Here is a 17,734-nt window from a genome sequence, read left to right on the forward strand (position 1 = left end):
GCACCCTCTACTTCATAATCCTATTCCCGTAATCCTCAGAGGTCAGCGAGTAAGAAACAGTCTCCACTCTCTCTTTGACCTGCTCCCCTTTCCTTTTAAGGCGAGACAGGAGTTCTTTAAACTGCAGTGACTGGAGTAGGAAAAAAGAACTTCCAGAAAAGGCAGTTCGGGGTGCAAAAGAAGCGAGGCAGATATAATGCTTTCATGCAGCAGCCAAAGGATTTACGTCTTCATGGAATCAAGAAGATAAATCCCAACCGCAACTACAGGGAAATTCCTTTCTCAAACAAAGACGTTACTGCCAATCATTATAGAAATAAATCATGTTTTGTTCTAGACTTGCAAGTCTCTTTACCATTTTCTACCTTACCATTTTTCCTCTGATTTAAAGTAATTTGTAGATATTGAGGAATAAACTAGTTTGTTTTTGTGCAGAGAGTTAGATAAAAAGGCTCACACCACTATCTTGTCAGCCAGTAGCCAGTTACTTTAGCTTAGCATTAAGGCTGGAGACAGGGGGACACTGCTAGCATGGCTCTATCCAAAGGTAACAAAATCTCCTACCAACACCTCTAAAGCTTACTAATTAACACGTTATCTCTGCATTATATAGCACTTTAACGTCTTGCTCAAATTACGTTGCGATTTTAGGGGCAGTTGGGGTGGTTAGTTCTTGGCCAGGAGCAGTGACTTCCTAATGGTGATGACAAGACTCCAAGAAGTCTCAGAAATAGGCTTGAAACTATAGAAAGTTGCAAAGAAAAGTCACCTAAAGAGCCAAAGGAAGTGAAATTGCTTGCCACTTCTTAAATCCTTCCCTGTGTAGAGTCTCATAGCCGATCTCTTTACAACTTGCAGTTCTTGTTGAGATATAAGAAAGACTCAAAATAATGAGATCTGCATTGACAGCCAAGATAATTAAATGAACTGTGGACCCTGATGGAATTTCTTAGAAAGAAAATACCAGAACAGACAGAAAACACACAGAGCTGTTTCATTAGAGTGCACAGACAAACAACAATATGCAAACCACTTACTGCTACTGACCCTGACTAAAGAATCACCATTTTGATGGCAAATGTACAGACATATGAAATTGTACCCACATAAGTACAGTTACATATACCCCATTAAAAAAGTAAAATATATTTTAGGAAGGCTCTGCTATAGGAATGATGAATAAAAAGGGGGTCCTCATTCCACCTGTAATGGAACTGTAAGTTATCACAACCTCGGCAGCTGTTCCCCTGAAGGAGATAATTCTTATCACAATAACACACTTAGTGCCAGACCCTGACAGGCACCCTGATGAGCCGTTGTATCTGCAACTGTGGCTGCGGTAAACCCAGCGTCAAAGATAAGAATTTCCCCCGTCTGCCTCCAAAAGTGTGAGAAGATTTCTATTAGACACAGTGACACTGTCAGGGTGATAATGTTGTCACTGGACAGGACAGCCTAAAGGTTCTCCATGGTCCTGTTTTCAGACTTAGCACTAACATGCAGTTTGAGTAATCCAATTCCAAGCGGACATCTGTAGATATAACTAAGACTGCATTCAAAATGCATCAAGGACACGCTGGGATTCGATCACTGCAGCCACATTTGGACGTGACATGAGCACATAAAATCACAGGTTTGAAGGCTTTGTTTAAACTTCGGATAGACTCACGCACTGAAAACCTTACAAATGTACTTATATAAAAAGGAGGACAGCTTCCTTGTCATCTACTTAACATCCCATCATGTCATCCTAACTGTTACTGTTGGTATTCAAGATGGAACAGCAGCGGCAAAAGTACAGCAAGTGGGAATACAACAGCTCTCCAAGGGGCAGAGTTATGTGCTCACAGTGCAGTGGCATTAATGCTGGCCAAAACATCCAGTAGCTCTGATAGCTGATCTCTTTTTATGATCAAAACAAAGAAAATAATGTCTATAAATAGTCATGCCTGATGTAGGCCATCAGAGAAGGGGATCACAGAATCTACTCAGACGCACATACTTTATGGTAAATGTGACTGAATTTTATTATCAGAGGGAGCAACTCCATCTGTGACCTAATTTTATTTACCTATTTTGGCACAAGGCTTCATCAGTGAATCATGTACAAGACATCTGGCCGTGAGCAACCTCTTAACATCTTCATGAAAACACATAAGCAGTCAGCAACAACACTGCTACAAAGACAGACATCACGTCAGGGAGAAAGGGTCAAAATGGGCTATATTTTCTGAAGGGGGGGTGTTTGTGTGTGTTGTGTCATGTGGTTTCTCCTTGTCACAGTTCGCCACTTCAGCACTTTGGCCGGCTGGCAGGCTTTGGCATTGATGCCCTGTAAGATGACACGGAGGGGGACAGGACGGGAACGGAGGTCTGGATGAAAGCTAAGCACTGCCGCTCACCTTGGGCATCTGCTGAGCCTGCTGGGATGGCCCAGGCCAGGTTGCCATGACAACAGCAAAACAGCTATGGGATCGGAGAATAACTTTTATTTAACCCAACTTTTCTGTCCTACAAAATTCAGCAGATCACGCTGAAAATATTAATACTGATGATGTTGTGCCCTCTAATAACAGTAACACTGAACCCAATATGTTAATGAAAAATCAGTGTAGGGACCAGTTTAAATACACCTAGATCTATCGATTCAGGTTCTTAAATTTGTAGAAACACTAATAAAGGAAGTTGATCAAAAAACAAATTCAAAATACTGTATTTGTATGTACTGGGACTTTTTTACCCCAGAAAATGTATTAATAACATGTAATATACAATATTTTTACAACTGTCAGATGTTTTTTGTGATTTGTTTTACAGAAGCACTTATTCTGGTTTAATACAAGTCACAATAATGACACTTTAAATATATATATATATGTATCAGGGTGTGTATCACTGCAGCATGTACTTCTGGTTAAACAAACAAATAAATGTATTTGAACCTGGATTACCAGAAGAAAATATTCATTTTATTTATAATCGTGATAGTAATTTTTTGCTCAATATTCACACTAAATTGACTATTCTGTCAATGTGTCATTCCTGCTGCCCTTTCTTTCGGGAGTCTGATCTTGAAACTGGGACACCCACACAGAGTCTGGGGGAAGCCAGTCATGTGCTTAGTTTATCTGAGCAATCTTACAGTGCACGTCAGACCGAAGAATCTGATGCAGCGCTGCTATGGGAGAGGATGCTGTGTTTATTACAGTCTATCACAGGCCCAAAGCTGGCTGGGACCCCAGCTGCTTTGTGTCAAGTGGAAACTGTTTTATTCTCGTACACGAGGTGTCAAGTAAAGAGACACTGCTTTGCTAGTTGCAAGGAAACCTTTAAGCTTCTGGGAAGTTGTCATGTAAACACAAACCAAAGAGGGCAGCACTGAGGAAAGACAAATGAGAGAAGAAGCAGATGCTTGTACCTGATGTCTTTAAATGGTAATATTGTACAGAACAAATGCTCCTAAACAAAGAAGTTTTTTAGAAAATGAGAAGAATGAATCCAGAGAGAGCAGTGACTATGAAACTGCAAACTAAACGTTCCAACTACAGGTTTAGTGTGGGCGCATAAAGCAGCAAAAAATGCCATTAGCTTTGAGTGTCTCGCATTATCTTGTCTACACCGCAGTCTGCCATGACTTCAGTGCAGACTCTCCAGGGAGAGGAGAAGAAGGAGGAATAAACAGGGAGATGCTGGTGAGGCGGTTTCTTTGAACAGTGCTTCACGGACAGCTGAGCACATAGGAAGACAAAGTGATCTGAAAGCCAGCAAACAATTTAGAGTTCAAATCCGAAAAAAGTGTAGCTGGAATCATAAATCCAGCACGCGGGCATAAACATCTGCGCTGGCAGTCAGCTTTCATTTGTGGTGGTCGTCAATGTTGCCATCTGTCTCAGCAAAGACTAAACTTTTCTTCCAAAGGGAAAACAGAGGGGAATAAAAGAGTTGGCTGAGTTGTACACTCGGTGTGGAACATTCCCTAATGGGCAGCGCTTGACTGAGGAGGCAAAAATCTGTCACAAGCGCTCACGCACACGCACACACACACACACACACACACACACACACACACACACACACACACACACACACACAAACAGGTGTACACAGCTAACACAGGGTTATTGTACCTGTGTCAACAGTGCACCTGCCAGCCTTCACTGTGGACCTGTATGGCCTATGGAATGTGTCCCAAAATATGTACACGTGAGTGTTTCTTAGGGTATTACTCTGTGATCATGTCGTCTATAAGTGGCTATGACAAAAAAACAGACATTTTCCATTTTCCAAAGGTCCCTGGAACCTCTGAGTGGTCTGTCTCGTACACACATAAACCCACACACACAAGCCCCCAGGTGTTGGTGTGATGGGTCATGGCCAGCACATCACTCTGTCAACAGCTCTGTAACTATAACCTGTGGGAAGGTATTACAGTTTCAGCCATAAGGAATGAATGGACCTGCACAGTGGCTTTGATCCCTAGAGGATCCGTAATGGACTGAAATAGGAACCTGGAAGCTGGTTGACTGATAAGTTGAAGGCAAGGAAGACGTTCAGTTTACTCTGAACAAAGGTAGGCTTGCTGCCATGTGTAGACCCAAAATAAACAACCTAATTATACACTCTGGCACTGCATTCAAAATAAAGGTGTCAGTATGCTAAACCAATGTGCTGTGTGAAGAGAACAGGACGTAGGTTTGGAAAAGACCTGAAAACACTGGTTTGGCTACAAATAGTTTTCACACAAAAGCAGCTTACCAGTGTTAGTGTTAGCTTAGTGTGAAAGTTAGTGTGGCTTAAGAAACAATGCTCACAACCTCTTTAACTGGCGCAGCTTAACAAGGAACAAAACAATAAGGCAACAAGGTTGAAACATGATAATCTTCCAAACAAAAAACAGTTACAGCATACAACATGTATGAAAATACCCTATGCTGCTTAATCAAACCCTAATTTGTTTTTCCACAAGAGCACTCCAGTTTTTCTGCTGTTATTATAAAACTGATGAACAAGTGTGTGGTGGTGGCCGTGAACTGTACACAGAGCTAATGAAAAGAGATGAAATGAAAGCGTAGATGAGCAGGCTGAGGCCGAAGTCTCTTCACATCTGCTGCAGTCTCATCCACTTAACTCTGATGAGGAATCGGACTTCAGTACAAAAAGATGACAGCGACAAAGCTATGAAGGCAATAAGTGAGAGGGAGATGAAAGAGAAGACAGAAAGCAGACAATCAGCCCCCATCAAAATTCACACTGACACGGGTCCTAAAAGGCAGCGGGCAATTCCCTGCCTCCACCACACACACTTTCTCAGTGGGGGTTGTGTGCTGTCACTTCAACTTCCCTCCATTGACCACTAGTAATGGATTTACATTTTTAGGTCTGGTGAGTACAAATTTACTGCATGTACACATACATGCACACACAAAGCATACGGAGGTTGCTAAATCACTGAGACATTCAACTATCAAAACAGACACTTCGATTTCATGACACCGATGCTCTGAGTTTGCACACTGTAGCCAATTATGGGTAAACTGGCACATCTTCTTTCTCCCATTTACAGATCGACAGGCACAGCAGCTATTTTTACCTCTGCATAAAAGCAGAAACTGTTTTCACACTCCGCCAACTGGAACTGTGCCTTTCATTAAGGAAATCTATTTAGAGCTGAGCAGGGGAGAGGCAGAGGAGCAGGGAAAGATGAGCTCTGATTAAATCTTTCAATGAAAATGTTTGAGGGTCTGTCTGTTATTTCATCACCACACAGCCCAGGAGCTTTTTAATGGAATGGGGCGGAGAGCAGTTTGCTGTTACGATCCTGAATCAAGACAACCCAGTTTGGTATCATCACAAACTCTGCGTTGTTGCGTTATCTCCAAGACTCAGCTGGTGTCAATCACTGCTGTAGTGTTAAATGAGCGGGTCAGCAGACTGTGACCCCACCATCTGTGTATGTGTCAATGGCAATTAGGCTGAAAAGCACATCATTTTTACCATAGATGTATGGATAAAAAGAGAGAAAAAGACCAAGGAATCTACACACTATCAATGAAAGAACCCAAGAAGAGGTCAGCTACTTAAGTGACAAAAAAGGCTCAAAAACGTTCATAAACTGGAAATATTTTGGTCACAAGGTCATCATCAGTTCTGCAACCTAACTAAAATTTAAGTAGTTGATCTCCTCTCAGCTATCTTGAAATTCTATCCTTTATAGCATGAGCGTTCTTTTCAAAAGGACTAATAATTATAATTATAACTATAATTTCAGTGACCGCTGTTATGATCTCATTGTCTGAACCTCTTTTTGCTTTTAATGTAGGTAAAACTGGCAGGGCATGGTGAGACATGCAATCCCTGCATGCACCAGTAAACACAGCTGAGGGCTCCCAGTTGGCGTATCCATTAAGTGCCAGTTACCTGGGTGGTGGTCCATTCATTTTAAGTGTATTTATAAAAAAGAGAGCGACACTGAGAAGGTGCCAGCTGTGCCATGCGATGAGGCGAGACGGCACTGCCAGACAATGCTACTTTAAATAATGACCCTCCTTTTCTCTCAGCCATGGCCACTGAATGTCTAACTAACAAGCTCATTGAAACGCATGACAGAAACTCTGGGAAACACGAGTCCCACTGGGAACAGGTGGCTTCCCCATCATTGAATTTTTGCTTGTTTTAATTAATGACGCTAGCTGGGCTATTCTAGCAACAGGCATCACTGTCATTACTTAAGTTAAGAAGTGATGAGATGATCATTAATCATGTACCACATGGCTAATACAAGTACAACAGTATGCGCTGAGTAAGACCTTCTGGCAAGATGACATTCCAAAAAGATCTAACAGACTTTTATTTGTGTGGTTACAGTAAGAAGTTTAAGGATCTTAACTCACATTCAGAGCCTTTTCTATGCCACCAAGCCAGAAATTAAAGGGGAAACACTTTCATGGAAAGTATGCAGCCATGTGAAAGTGTTTAATCACTAAGCTCCTGCAGGCGCGTGCCTGTGGCATTTAAACATGCCGTTTGGCGCAGGCTGTCAACACAAAGGCAACGTTGGACACAAACACTGTAAGGATTTCTCTCACACACGGACACAAAGCCCAGAATATAAGGTACTGTTCACTGACAGTTGTAGTGCTTTTAGTCTTCTATCCTTTCCTGTTGCAAGGCTGCATTGAGGGGCCATTTGAGTTTCAAGGAAAACACACAGATATACAATCAATGGTTTGTATACATCCTCTCTACAAGTGTCTATCTGTCCATCTACTTTGAATTGAGCCAGGTTTCCAGTCTCTACACCTGGGGACATCCAATCTCAGGCTTTACAAGCACTGGGACATTCCCAGTTCCCTCAGATAACAATTTGTGTGTCTGTGCTGTTGGTGTAGCCCTTCATAATTCACGATGTACAAAAGCACTTACTGTACTAAGGTGATTTAACGAAAGAGAAGCACTATAGATCACTTAGATTTTTTAACAGAAGAAAATTAGAAAATGATGCAAAATAATCAGGTAAAAGACAAAGAATTATTGTAAAAGATTTCTAATCGAGCTCCTCCAGACTTGGTCATACAAGGAAATCCATCTGGTGTGCCTTCCCAGAGAGTACAAAACAACACACAGAGAAATGAGGGGTGTCATTTCTGTACCCAAAGGTACATTTGTCGGAAAAGTACCCTGTAAGGTACGAAAAAGGTCCTTAAGGTGTTAAATGTGGATCATAACTGACAGAAAGGGGTACATACTTGTACTTTTAACAAGCTTAAGGCACAAGAAATATTACAGCAAATCAGTGATCGCAAAATCTTGATTTAAATAGAGAGTTGGGTTTATTGAAATAAAACAGTCTACTAGTAAATTTCCATTCAATTCTTGGTCTGTGTGGCAAGACAGAAGTTTTTAAGATTGTATTGGCAAGTTCACAATGGACCTATTTGAGTGATTTTGTCAATTTAATCAAGTAGCTAATTATTAGTGTAGCAGAATGAAATGCTTTCATAGCCATTACCATGACTCCCAATTTTATTTTAGTATTAACAGTGTTTTATTGTCAATTTATTTTATCATTCTTTGCTTTCCTTCATGGGGACTTTTTTTCTGTATTAGTTTTAATAGTTTTTATTTTATGCCGTGGCCCTCCCTTATGGAGCCCATGTGGAGCAGGCTAGTGCAACCCGTTTTCCCCCTGCAGTCAGCTGTGGCATGTGCCCGTGGCAAGTGCACTTGTACTCGGCACTGCTGAAGCTCCCAGAGTTTAAAACTTGATTTAGGTCGTTGCAGCATTCACTTGTTATGGACAAATCTGTTCTATCTGAACAATGCAATGAAAGGGTACTGAAAATCATTAAAAGATAAAAACTAATTGCTATTTCTTTAAATACATTTTGGTGAATAATTGGACATGGCAGGATAAATCTGGGTGGGGAAAGTGAAGAAGCAGCACTCGCCCCTTCTTCATTTCCAACACTGAGGTGCCCTTGAGCCCATCCACTGGGCAGCTTCCGGGTATGCTTAATACGGTTTACCAGATAAATCCTGGACATAAACTGTAGTCCATCCCTAAATCTGCAGAAATCCTCAAAAAACACAACAACATGAACAACATGAACAATTAATGAGTGTGCTTATCAGTCAGCACAGGAGAGACTCCAGACCTTGTTTCTTCTTTTGGATGATGCACATACAGTGTACAATTAGGCTACCATGACTGCAGTCTTTCCAGATTTGTGTGTGTGTGTGTGTGTGTGTGTATGTGTGTGTGTGTGTGTGTGTGTGTGTGTGTGTGTGTGTGTGTGTGTGTGTGTGTGTGTGTGTGTGTGTGTGTGTGTGTGTGTGTGTGTGTGTGTGTGTGTGTGTGTGTGTGCGCGTGCGTGTGTGCGTGTGTGTGTGTGTGTGTAGAGGACAGACAGAGGCTGGGAACCTTTGATTATGAGGGAGAGAGAAGGCAGTGCAGCTGCCCTCCTCCTAGCATCTCCTCTGCTTCATTAGACATCGCCTCTGTCTGTGTTCAGTCCTCATGTTTGTTTCAGGCGATGGGCAACACAAGTCAAAGCATTCTGAGGTACTTCCTGCACGCGGAGGAGGAAAGCTCTTATACAGCAACAAAATCCTCTCCAGGGACAGGAGGGAGGAGTGAAGGGAAAAGCGAACAGAGCAACGCAGCACTTTGATTCCAGCCCCCAATAGTCTGAAACCCAGAAATTGATAGCTGTATGAACCATGTTCACATGGGAGCTGGTAAAAATGATATGATGGAGAAGGTTTTGTATAGAACTACTTTAAAGAAGCTGGAAGAAAGCTGTAGTCCAAACAAAAAAAGTATGAGAGAGAAAGAAGATGATTCTGCTGCGTAAACATCCCTGATGGGATAGACAGAAATGAATGTGCTCTGCATCCGACAAGGCAGGGATGCCAAAATTGATTAACACAAGAGATGCATCATTGTCTTCATCTCTCATCATCTCAACGTATATTACACTCACTGGAACAGTTTATCTAATTGAATAAGTTACAACCACTGGCTAGGTCAAATTGCGGCTTATGGAAAGTTTTGAAGGGTAAAGGGAAAGAAACTAATTTGTACAAAGTGTTGTCCAACCACATCTAAAAGTTGTAAACTGTAGGTGTTCCAAATGGTTGCTGCGTGGAGTGAGCATGTTTGTTGGGTTGTTGGTTTTTGGAAAGTTCCAAACATTGCTCCCCTCAGTTTTGACATTGGAAAGGGGTCTCACTGTTCAAAACTCTGACAAGAACTTAATTTGAAGCATGCCGAAGCCTGTAGTGGTTTACTGGATCTGGGACATTGCCCAGACACCTGGATACCATCTTTACTCTCCTTTCATATAAAGGGCCACAGTGAGAATGTCTGGAACAAGTAGGTCATCCATTAATTGCAGGGTTGGCAGTTCAATCCCCACCTCCTGCCCACATGTCAACGTGTCCTTGAGCAAGACACTGAACGTCAACTGCCTCTGATGGTTACTCCAGTACCTAGGCCAACCATTGCTGTGTGAGTGTGTGTGAATAGTCATCATTGATAATGTAGATAAACTGAACAACACAAACACTGGACTTCGAAGTGTGTATCTTTGCAATAGACAACTAAAAGCCCAGACTTTGCTCTGTTTTCTTTTATCTTTTGTCTCTCATGCAGCGACACAGGTTGCCAGTCTGGTTTGAAATCCTTCTTTTCCTTGTCTTTAGTGGCCCATCATTTCTCTTCCTTAGTCGCTTCACAGAAGCTGGGGTTCCCCAAGGTCGTCCCCTTAACAAATGGAGCAACTCATTGTGAGGAGGAAAGAAGGGAAGGAGAATAAAAGAGTGAAAGGACATTTGTTGCTGCCAGACCAGGCAGTGACCTCGCCATTTGGACAAACCCACGTTTTTTAGACGGACTTCCACTTGAGGAAATTCAAAGCTGTGCCGCACGCATAAAGACAGCGGATTGAGAGGCCCACTTAATGCCTGTCCATAGAATATGCTCCATCACTAATACACCCACGCACACCACACCCCAGCTAGTCTTTCTCGTAATCCCATGGGGACCTCAGCCTCCCCCTGAAAGAGTGAGCCTGACACGAGCCTCTGGCTCAGCCCTAAACATCCCCGCTAACCCCCTGCACATCACACACGCATACAATTACCCCCTTGGATAAAGTAGGGGGCCCCAGGGTGGGCAGGTGCTGCGGCAGCCCCACAGAGTGATGGCTGTGCGTGTATAAGTGTGCGTGTATAAGTGTGTGTGTGTGTCTGTGTATGTGTGTGTGTGTGTGTGTGTGTGTGTGTGTGTGTGTGTGAATAGTAGGGGGCCCGTTTGCCGTCTGTCAGTCCAACATGCTGCTTGCATGATCAGCCGGTCTGTGTTTCTCTTCTCCTGGGGTTTCTTGGCTGTATGAATGTGTGTGTCTGTGTGTGTGTGTGTGTGTGTGTGTGTGTGTGTGTGTGTGTGTGTGTGTGGCAAGCCTGCATGTGTTTGTGTGTGTTGTGTGCATGTTTTTCTTACAAGATCGGCCGACTGATAGATCAATACATTTAGGATTATGTATCACCCTAATTGCATTATCAGGGTCAATGTCAGCGGACGACACACCCACAGCCTCCAGGGTGCTCCCGCTCCTCTGATGCTCTCGCCTCTACAGCAGTTGGATTTGACAAAGCTGCGGCCTGGTTGCATGTTATGCTGCGATTGTTACCCAGCAGGCAAAGGATTTAAAGCTGCACTAGGCAAGATTTTGATCTAAAAATACATTTGTCTAATCAGCCTAAATCACAAACTGGGGATGAAGAAGACTTTGCCATCTCCACCAGCTGAGACCTGGTACTTTTACCTCATTTAGCCAAATTAAACTGAAGAATTGAATTGAATGTTTATTAAAATAGTTGTATTCACTAGTAGATCTTTTAAGATGCTTTAAGCAACACAGACCAGCAGAGATGGGAAACATGAGTAAGCTGTGTGAAGCTAAGCAACATTTCCTAGTGCAGGTTTAAGTCACTTCCATTAGTGATGAAGCCACTGTTATAGCACAATTACAATGTCAAGGTCATAATACATGGACAGAATTTGTAAAAAAAAAAAAAAAAAAAAGTAATTTATAAGTATGCATTACACTAAAGCACAAAATATTGCATTTTTTTACATTAAAAAGTAACTTTATCCTATTTTGCTTATGGTGCAATATTGCATCTCAGCTCATTCAAAATCTTCCCCATGTTTCATGACCTTTAAGCGGAACAATGCAGTGCTTCATCTGTTCCTCACATCTGTGTTGCTTTAGGCTGATAACATAGCTTATGTCAGAGGTCACACACAGATGAGCACCTTTCGAAGACAACACTGCTCCACAATGAGTGAAACATGCACATGGTAAGAGATTTCACCCACTATAGCTCGGACTACATACCTTGTCAAACAAAGACTTCCATTGCTGGGACAAGGAAAGAGAAAAAAAAGAGCAAGAGAAAGAGTGAGTGAGAGGAAGAAAAAGGTGGACACTAAAAACAAATCTCAGAAACAGGTGCCAGAGGTGGCAGAGAGAGGAGCACCTGTTTGGAAATAAAGTATCTCGGCCAAAAGGACTTTCCTTCCTCTCTGTGCAGCATTTGCCTTAATTGCAGTCTTGCAATCACATTCTGTTATTATCTGATCTTGCGGTCAATGAGCCGCAGCAAAAGATAATAAGGTACCAAAGTGTGGATCATTATGTGTAAGGGGTCTCTTATAGTCTTCTATCTAAAAGTCTGAGATAGCCTACCTAATAGAGCAGGAGTGAGGGTGTGTGTGTGTGTGTGTGTGTGTGTGTGCTGTGTGTGTGTGTGTGCGGGGGTATTCCTAGAAAAGATGTGCTGTGTGGTGGCTACTCTCATTGTCTTGTAATACTCATTTGCAATTCCCTCTGGTATCACTGTAAACCTCCAGTTATGAGTTATTCCACGATACATTTACACTAATTTAAGGCTCATGCTGTGACATTCTGCTGTCATAAAATCAAAAGCACTGCGTGGATTTGCTCCAGTGCAATAGGGAAGGTTGAAGGTGCTGCTGTGTAATTGTAAAAGGGTGGGCATGTGTGCACTTGAGGTCTCTCTGTAGTCTGTGTTGACTTACGTCCTCTGGAGCCACGGGGAGGACGTCGGTGCTTTCCAAAACCTCTATTTCCTCGCCCTCCGCGTTGGCCGCCACCGCCGGCGAGGAGTTCACCGGCGTCTCCCGGGGTCCGCCCGTCATCCTCTGGCTGCTCTTCTCCATACACCCGCGGAGAGCAGCGACTTGGTCCTCAGGGATGACTCTACATAGTTCACAATGCCATTTCTCTCCCAATGTGCGTCAGCAACGACAGCAGGTAAGAAAGCTGAGCATCATGCTCGCTTGCGCATCCCTTTCAAGTCGGATCTTCCTTGGATTTTTTTTGGGATTGGTCAAATTAGTCCAGATGAAATAATAATACACCGATGAATGAAAGAGATGTGCGTGGTCCAGTTATTCCCGGCGCACTGACACACAGACCGGACAAACAAACCTTCATCCGCAGAGGAAAAGTTGATTTGGTGATAGAGAAGTAATAGTTCTCGGCGTTAAAGTCCCTTTGCTGTGTCACACCGCCGTCCACTCGGCAGCCACAGAGGGGTTTGCAGGGCTGGATTGTGTTCGCCACAAACAGAGGCAGCGGTCCAAGTTTGTGGAGCAGGGGGAGGACGCACGTTTGCGGAGCGAGTCTCTTCACACTTTAAAGGGGTTCGACGCAGCGGCGGAGCGCAGATCCATCTGGAATAAATAATGACATCATCAAACACTGACAACAACGTGAAACGCAGGACACAGATGACAAACAGGACCGGATGACGCACAAGTCTCATATGGCGGCTCCATCCAAAAAGGGGGGGTGAAAAAGTCGACTTTAAACAGCGTGGGCACAGTCACATGGCAGAGTCTGGGAGAAAAGTCCAGGCAAGTGGCAACATTTCTTGGTGCGTCATGATACCTGGCACGCTGCTTTCTTGTTGTGTCGGTCGGCGGTCGCTGCGCGGGGACAGCCGTCTGCTCTCTCTCAGCCGCGTGCCGACAGGCAGCCTCAACGGGGGAGGGTGGGAGGGAGGGCGAGTGTGGGAGGAGGAATACACCGACCGCCTCCGTCGGGATGGCTGGTTCGGTTCCAGGAGTCGCCGGGACTCTGCTCCAGCCGCATGAGTCCTTCCAGGCACACTGAGAGAGAGAGAGAGAGAGAGAGAGAGAGAGGGAGGGAGAGAGATGGCAAGAGAGGGAGAGGAGGGGAGGCAGAGATCTGGCGGGCGGTGACGAGGGATCACCGGCCACTCCAGCTCTGGGGTTTCGAGGAACTCCGGATCTCTGGCTGAACAGCTGGCTGTCACTGGCTCAGAGGTTGGAGGTCGTTTGGTCATTTGGGAATGATGTTGACATGTAGCAGTTATAATTGGCCTTCATGGTAATTGAATACTCCAGTGTAATATTCAATAATGTAACCCCATTAGGGACCACTATTGATATGATTCCTTATTAACGCAATTATACAATCAAATATGTTTGCATTAGTCATCAATAGTACAATATACAATTGTAAATGTTAATAATTTGAGATTAATTAATACATTTTGGTCCTAAACACTGGTCGTATGGCCCATTGGAGTGGTCTGTCTTACAACTAAGACACCAATCAAAATGATTTGTCACGACCTGGCAACCCCAAAGTTGTTGTTATTAATGGCTTGTGACTGATCTATAAAGCATTCATAAAATATCGTTAACCAATAAAGAGTTACAACTTACAAGAAAGTGGTGTAAAGGAGGTAACAATATATTTACTATGTCAGTAGACAAACCTCAACCCCCAAGTGACAAATAGAAAAATGTCCAACATTCAATATTCATTTTGGACCCTAATATACACTCTACTACTGAAGGTCTACATTTAATGGGGTCCAACACTAAGGCTACTTATTTGCTATTAAATGGTCATAATATGTCATTATAGGCTTTAAAATATGAAACACTAAGTAAAGATAAATGTGTGTTTCATACAGTTTGCTTTTTTATTGACATTGGAAACAAACAGCAGTTAGATTATACAACTGTCACAAATCATCTGTTGCTCGTCTCCAACTGAGCTGTTGCTGTAAAAGCTTCTGCATCTAAATGACAAATCAGTACAATACTCCTTGTGTATGGTCTTCTGGAGGGTTTGTGTAACTCAGGAGAGAATAAAAGCTTTTCCATGTAGACGTAAGCCACACAGTAACTGCTCTGTTGGAGATGAGCAGCTCAGATCAATCATTATACCATTTCGGTCTGTGCGTATTTTACCATTATTGATCAGTTCTCACCAAGTGCAGCGCAAATGTGATTAACACCAAGGCTGCACCCAATAGGATTTAAAATTCAATAAGTCACTAGAGGTCACAGTTATTCTTAAATATAATGAATTTAAATTATTAATATGCTTCATAGATTTAATGTTATGGACAAAATAGTCAAGTTTTTCACATTTTAGCGTGTTTTATTTTTGTTCGCGTGCTACTTTTGTACTAAATATGCTTTTTTGTTGTTGCTAATTTGTTTAAAGGGTGTCGGTTTAAATATCTCTCTTTGTGTATCCTGTTAATATTTGCTGCTGCAAAGATCCACTTTCTCAGTGGGGTTCATTCACATTTGATATAATCTCATCTTTTATAAATACTAATTAATAATTTCCCACAAAAACAGAACGCATAAACTCGTAAACTGCTTCCTTTAAAGACTCAGAAATGAAGGAGTGTCCCAGGTTGTAAATTCCAGGTTTTAGGGAATATAAACTGTCCCCTCCAGGTCTGCTGCTACAATCACCCACATGATGGGGGCCCCATTTCAGACAAACACATACCTATTACTGCAAGACACATCAAACACACCTAATAGTTGGGTGGAAGCCATTTATGAGGAGAAAAGATGTGAAGGCGGTGTGGTCTACAGTGTGTAGGTTGAACAGTATCCTTCTAGTTAAACTCCCCCATGTACACTATGTGATAGCATTGCCATGGAAACAATATAGCCAGTTGATATTTTTAACCCCTGGGGATCTTTGCAGGACTCTTACACCGCGGTGTTGGGTTAAAGTTGGAGTCTGTTATGGTGTTAAAAGAAGACCCAGAAGCCTTTCTGTATCCATGGTCAGAGATCGGCAACCCATGACCAAATGTTGAGATTCTGTATTTTCATTTAGTCTTTTGTGGAGGGGAAACAAGTTTTATTGTTAACTTATCGTGGCCTCACACATAATTCAGACTTTTATATAAACGATTTATATAATAATTAAAAAAAAGCCTGAAAATACTTCACTTATACCCCTCACCATTAAAACAAAAACAATGTAACTTCTTCTGTGCAGACAAAACCAGTACTGTTGCTCATTTATTAATAGAATATAAGGAAATCAAAGCATAAAGCTGTTGGGATTTGCACAAAAGATGCAATGTATATATAATTTGCATAAACTTAATTTAGTCAAAATTTGCTTTTTTATCTTCACTATAACAACCCTTTGCTGCATGTCATCCTCCCACTCTCTCCCCCTTTCGTGTCACCATTAATAGATTTATAGATAGATTAATTAATATTCTCTATTAGATATAAATAATTTAATCAATAAATCTAGTCACAATCTCCGTAGGACAAGGAGTGAGGGGAATGATTGTCTCCTTAGCTACAGGCACCAATGGGAATTTCCATTAAAAGCAGCTAATGAGCTCTGACGTGGTTGCTTTGGCAAGTCATGTGCTAACACCAGCTGAAGAGCTGTAACAGAGAGGCAGATGATAGAGGGGGATCGGGTGATGATGAAGAAAGAGAGTGTGAACAAAAAGGAGAGAGAGAGAGAGAGAGAGAGAGAGAGATCCAGCAAGAAAAAACACCTGCTACGTGGGAGAACTTAGCTCATGGATAAATTAACAGCTGGGGAGTATTTCTTTCTTTTGACATCTCTCAAAGCTGTTTGCAGGCACTAACTGTTCTCTAAGCCAGTGGTTCCCAACCTTTCCCGTCTGACATACCCCCACAGCGCCTCGCTGATGAACTCTAGTACCCTTTTATCAACACCATCCGTGATCTTCCAAATGTGTTTCTGAATGTTACACACCCTTAATTATAGATTGCTGCTGTATTTTTTAATACATTTGAATTGTGAGTGCTTCGGTCAGGTTTGCATTCGTGCTACTACACTTGGAGTAGAGGAAGCTGGACATTTTAACCAATTATCCACTACTTCCAGTGTGTCAACCATATCCAGTACTTTCAGTTTACTATTTCAACTATTTACTTTTAACTATTTCAATCCTTTATCCACTTGTCTACTTTTGGAAACCAATTTTTATCTATTAAACTGTTATTTTATAAAAATGTTTTCGGCATTTCGCTTTATTTGACAGAAGGCCTACAGTAGAGAGAGAATGACTTGCAGCAATGGCCCAGACTTGAACCCGAGTCGCTGCAGTACGCGCTCTACCCAGGGGCGGCCCTTAGCTTTCTATTTATTACCCACTACTTTTAAATACTGCTTACTGTATTAGCCGTTTCCCCTTAAGCTAACCATTTCAACCGTTTATAATTTCAGATATCTAGTTCAACCAGTTATCACTTTTAGATATCTACCTGAACTATTTATGCATTAGTTTTAGAAAACAGCTTCTTTGCTCACATGTTAACTTTTCATGCACTCTGAATTGCAACAGGTGGTGTTCAGGTGTTGCAGCAGACGCAGTAAACCAGATACACCACGTGAAAACAGAAAAAGCAGCCCATGAGATACAAGTAAGGCTGAGCATCACTGCTCTAAGGAAAGGCGTGTTTGTCCTCTTTCTGTCAAATGCACACACATCTTTAGATTTCACTGGTATCAAAAGAAAATAGGCTTCACTTGCGAGGACTTCAGTTTCATGGTTAAATAGGAGTTCTCATGCGGCACAGTGTCTGACTGTCTCACATAATTACAGATACTCGTTAGTGAGAGGAGCAGTGGTGCTTTAAATGTCCTGACAAAGCAGCCTGCACCAGACAGTTCAGCTTCAGATGTCCAAATGCAGTGTTTCTTAGAGCTATATGGATTTTACAACCCAAAGCTTTTTAGTGTAATTTCAATGGCTCAGGGTACTGCTTAATTTAACACAACTTTGAGTTCTGATTTTAAGAAAGTTTGTGTTAGTGAGTTAGTCTGAATTAAGATCTGAAGGAGATAAAAGTTAAAGGTTT

At 42.3% G+C, this 17,734-nt stretch overlaps 1 protein-coding gene across 5 annotated transcripts in view; it reads right to left on the bottom strand.

Annotated features, from left to right (window-relative positions):
• Positions 1–13,746, bottom strand: part of rhbdl3 (rhomboid, veinlet-like 3 (Drosophila)) — a 56,569-nt gene extending 42,823 nt beyond the window's left edge. Inside the window, exons 1-3 of one of the 5 annotated variants that reach the window (XM_051385319.1) lie at positions 13,482–13,746; positions 12,608–13,264; positions 11,904–11,927 (exon numbers count right to left, since the gene is read on the bottom strand). In XM_051385319.1, the coding sequence (XP_051241279.1) occupies positions 11,904–11,927; positions 12,608–12,748 (165 nt within the window). In that variant the 5' untranslated portion in view covers positions 12,749–13,264; positions 13,482–13,746. Of the gene's footprint in view, positions 1–11,903; positions 11,928–12,607 lie in introns of all 5 variants that reach the window. The other 4 variants (XM_051385320.1, XM_051385323.1, XM_051385324.1 and 1 more) reach the window with 4 other exon arrangements.
• Between the last annotated feature and the right edge of the window lie 3,988 nt (positions 13,747–17,734).

This window comes from Dicentrarchus labrax, unplaced genomic scaffold, assembly GCF_905237075.1.
Source record: "Dicentrarchus labrax unplaced genomic scaffold, dlabrax2021, whole genome shotgun sequence".
Lineage (NCBI taxonomy): Eukaryota > Metazoa > Chordata > Actinopteri > Moronidae > Dicentrarchus > Dicentrarchus labrax.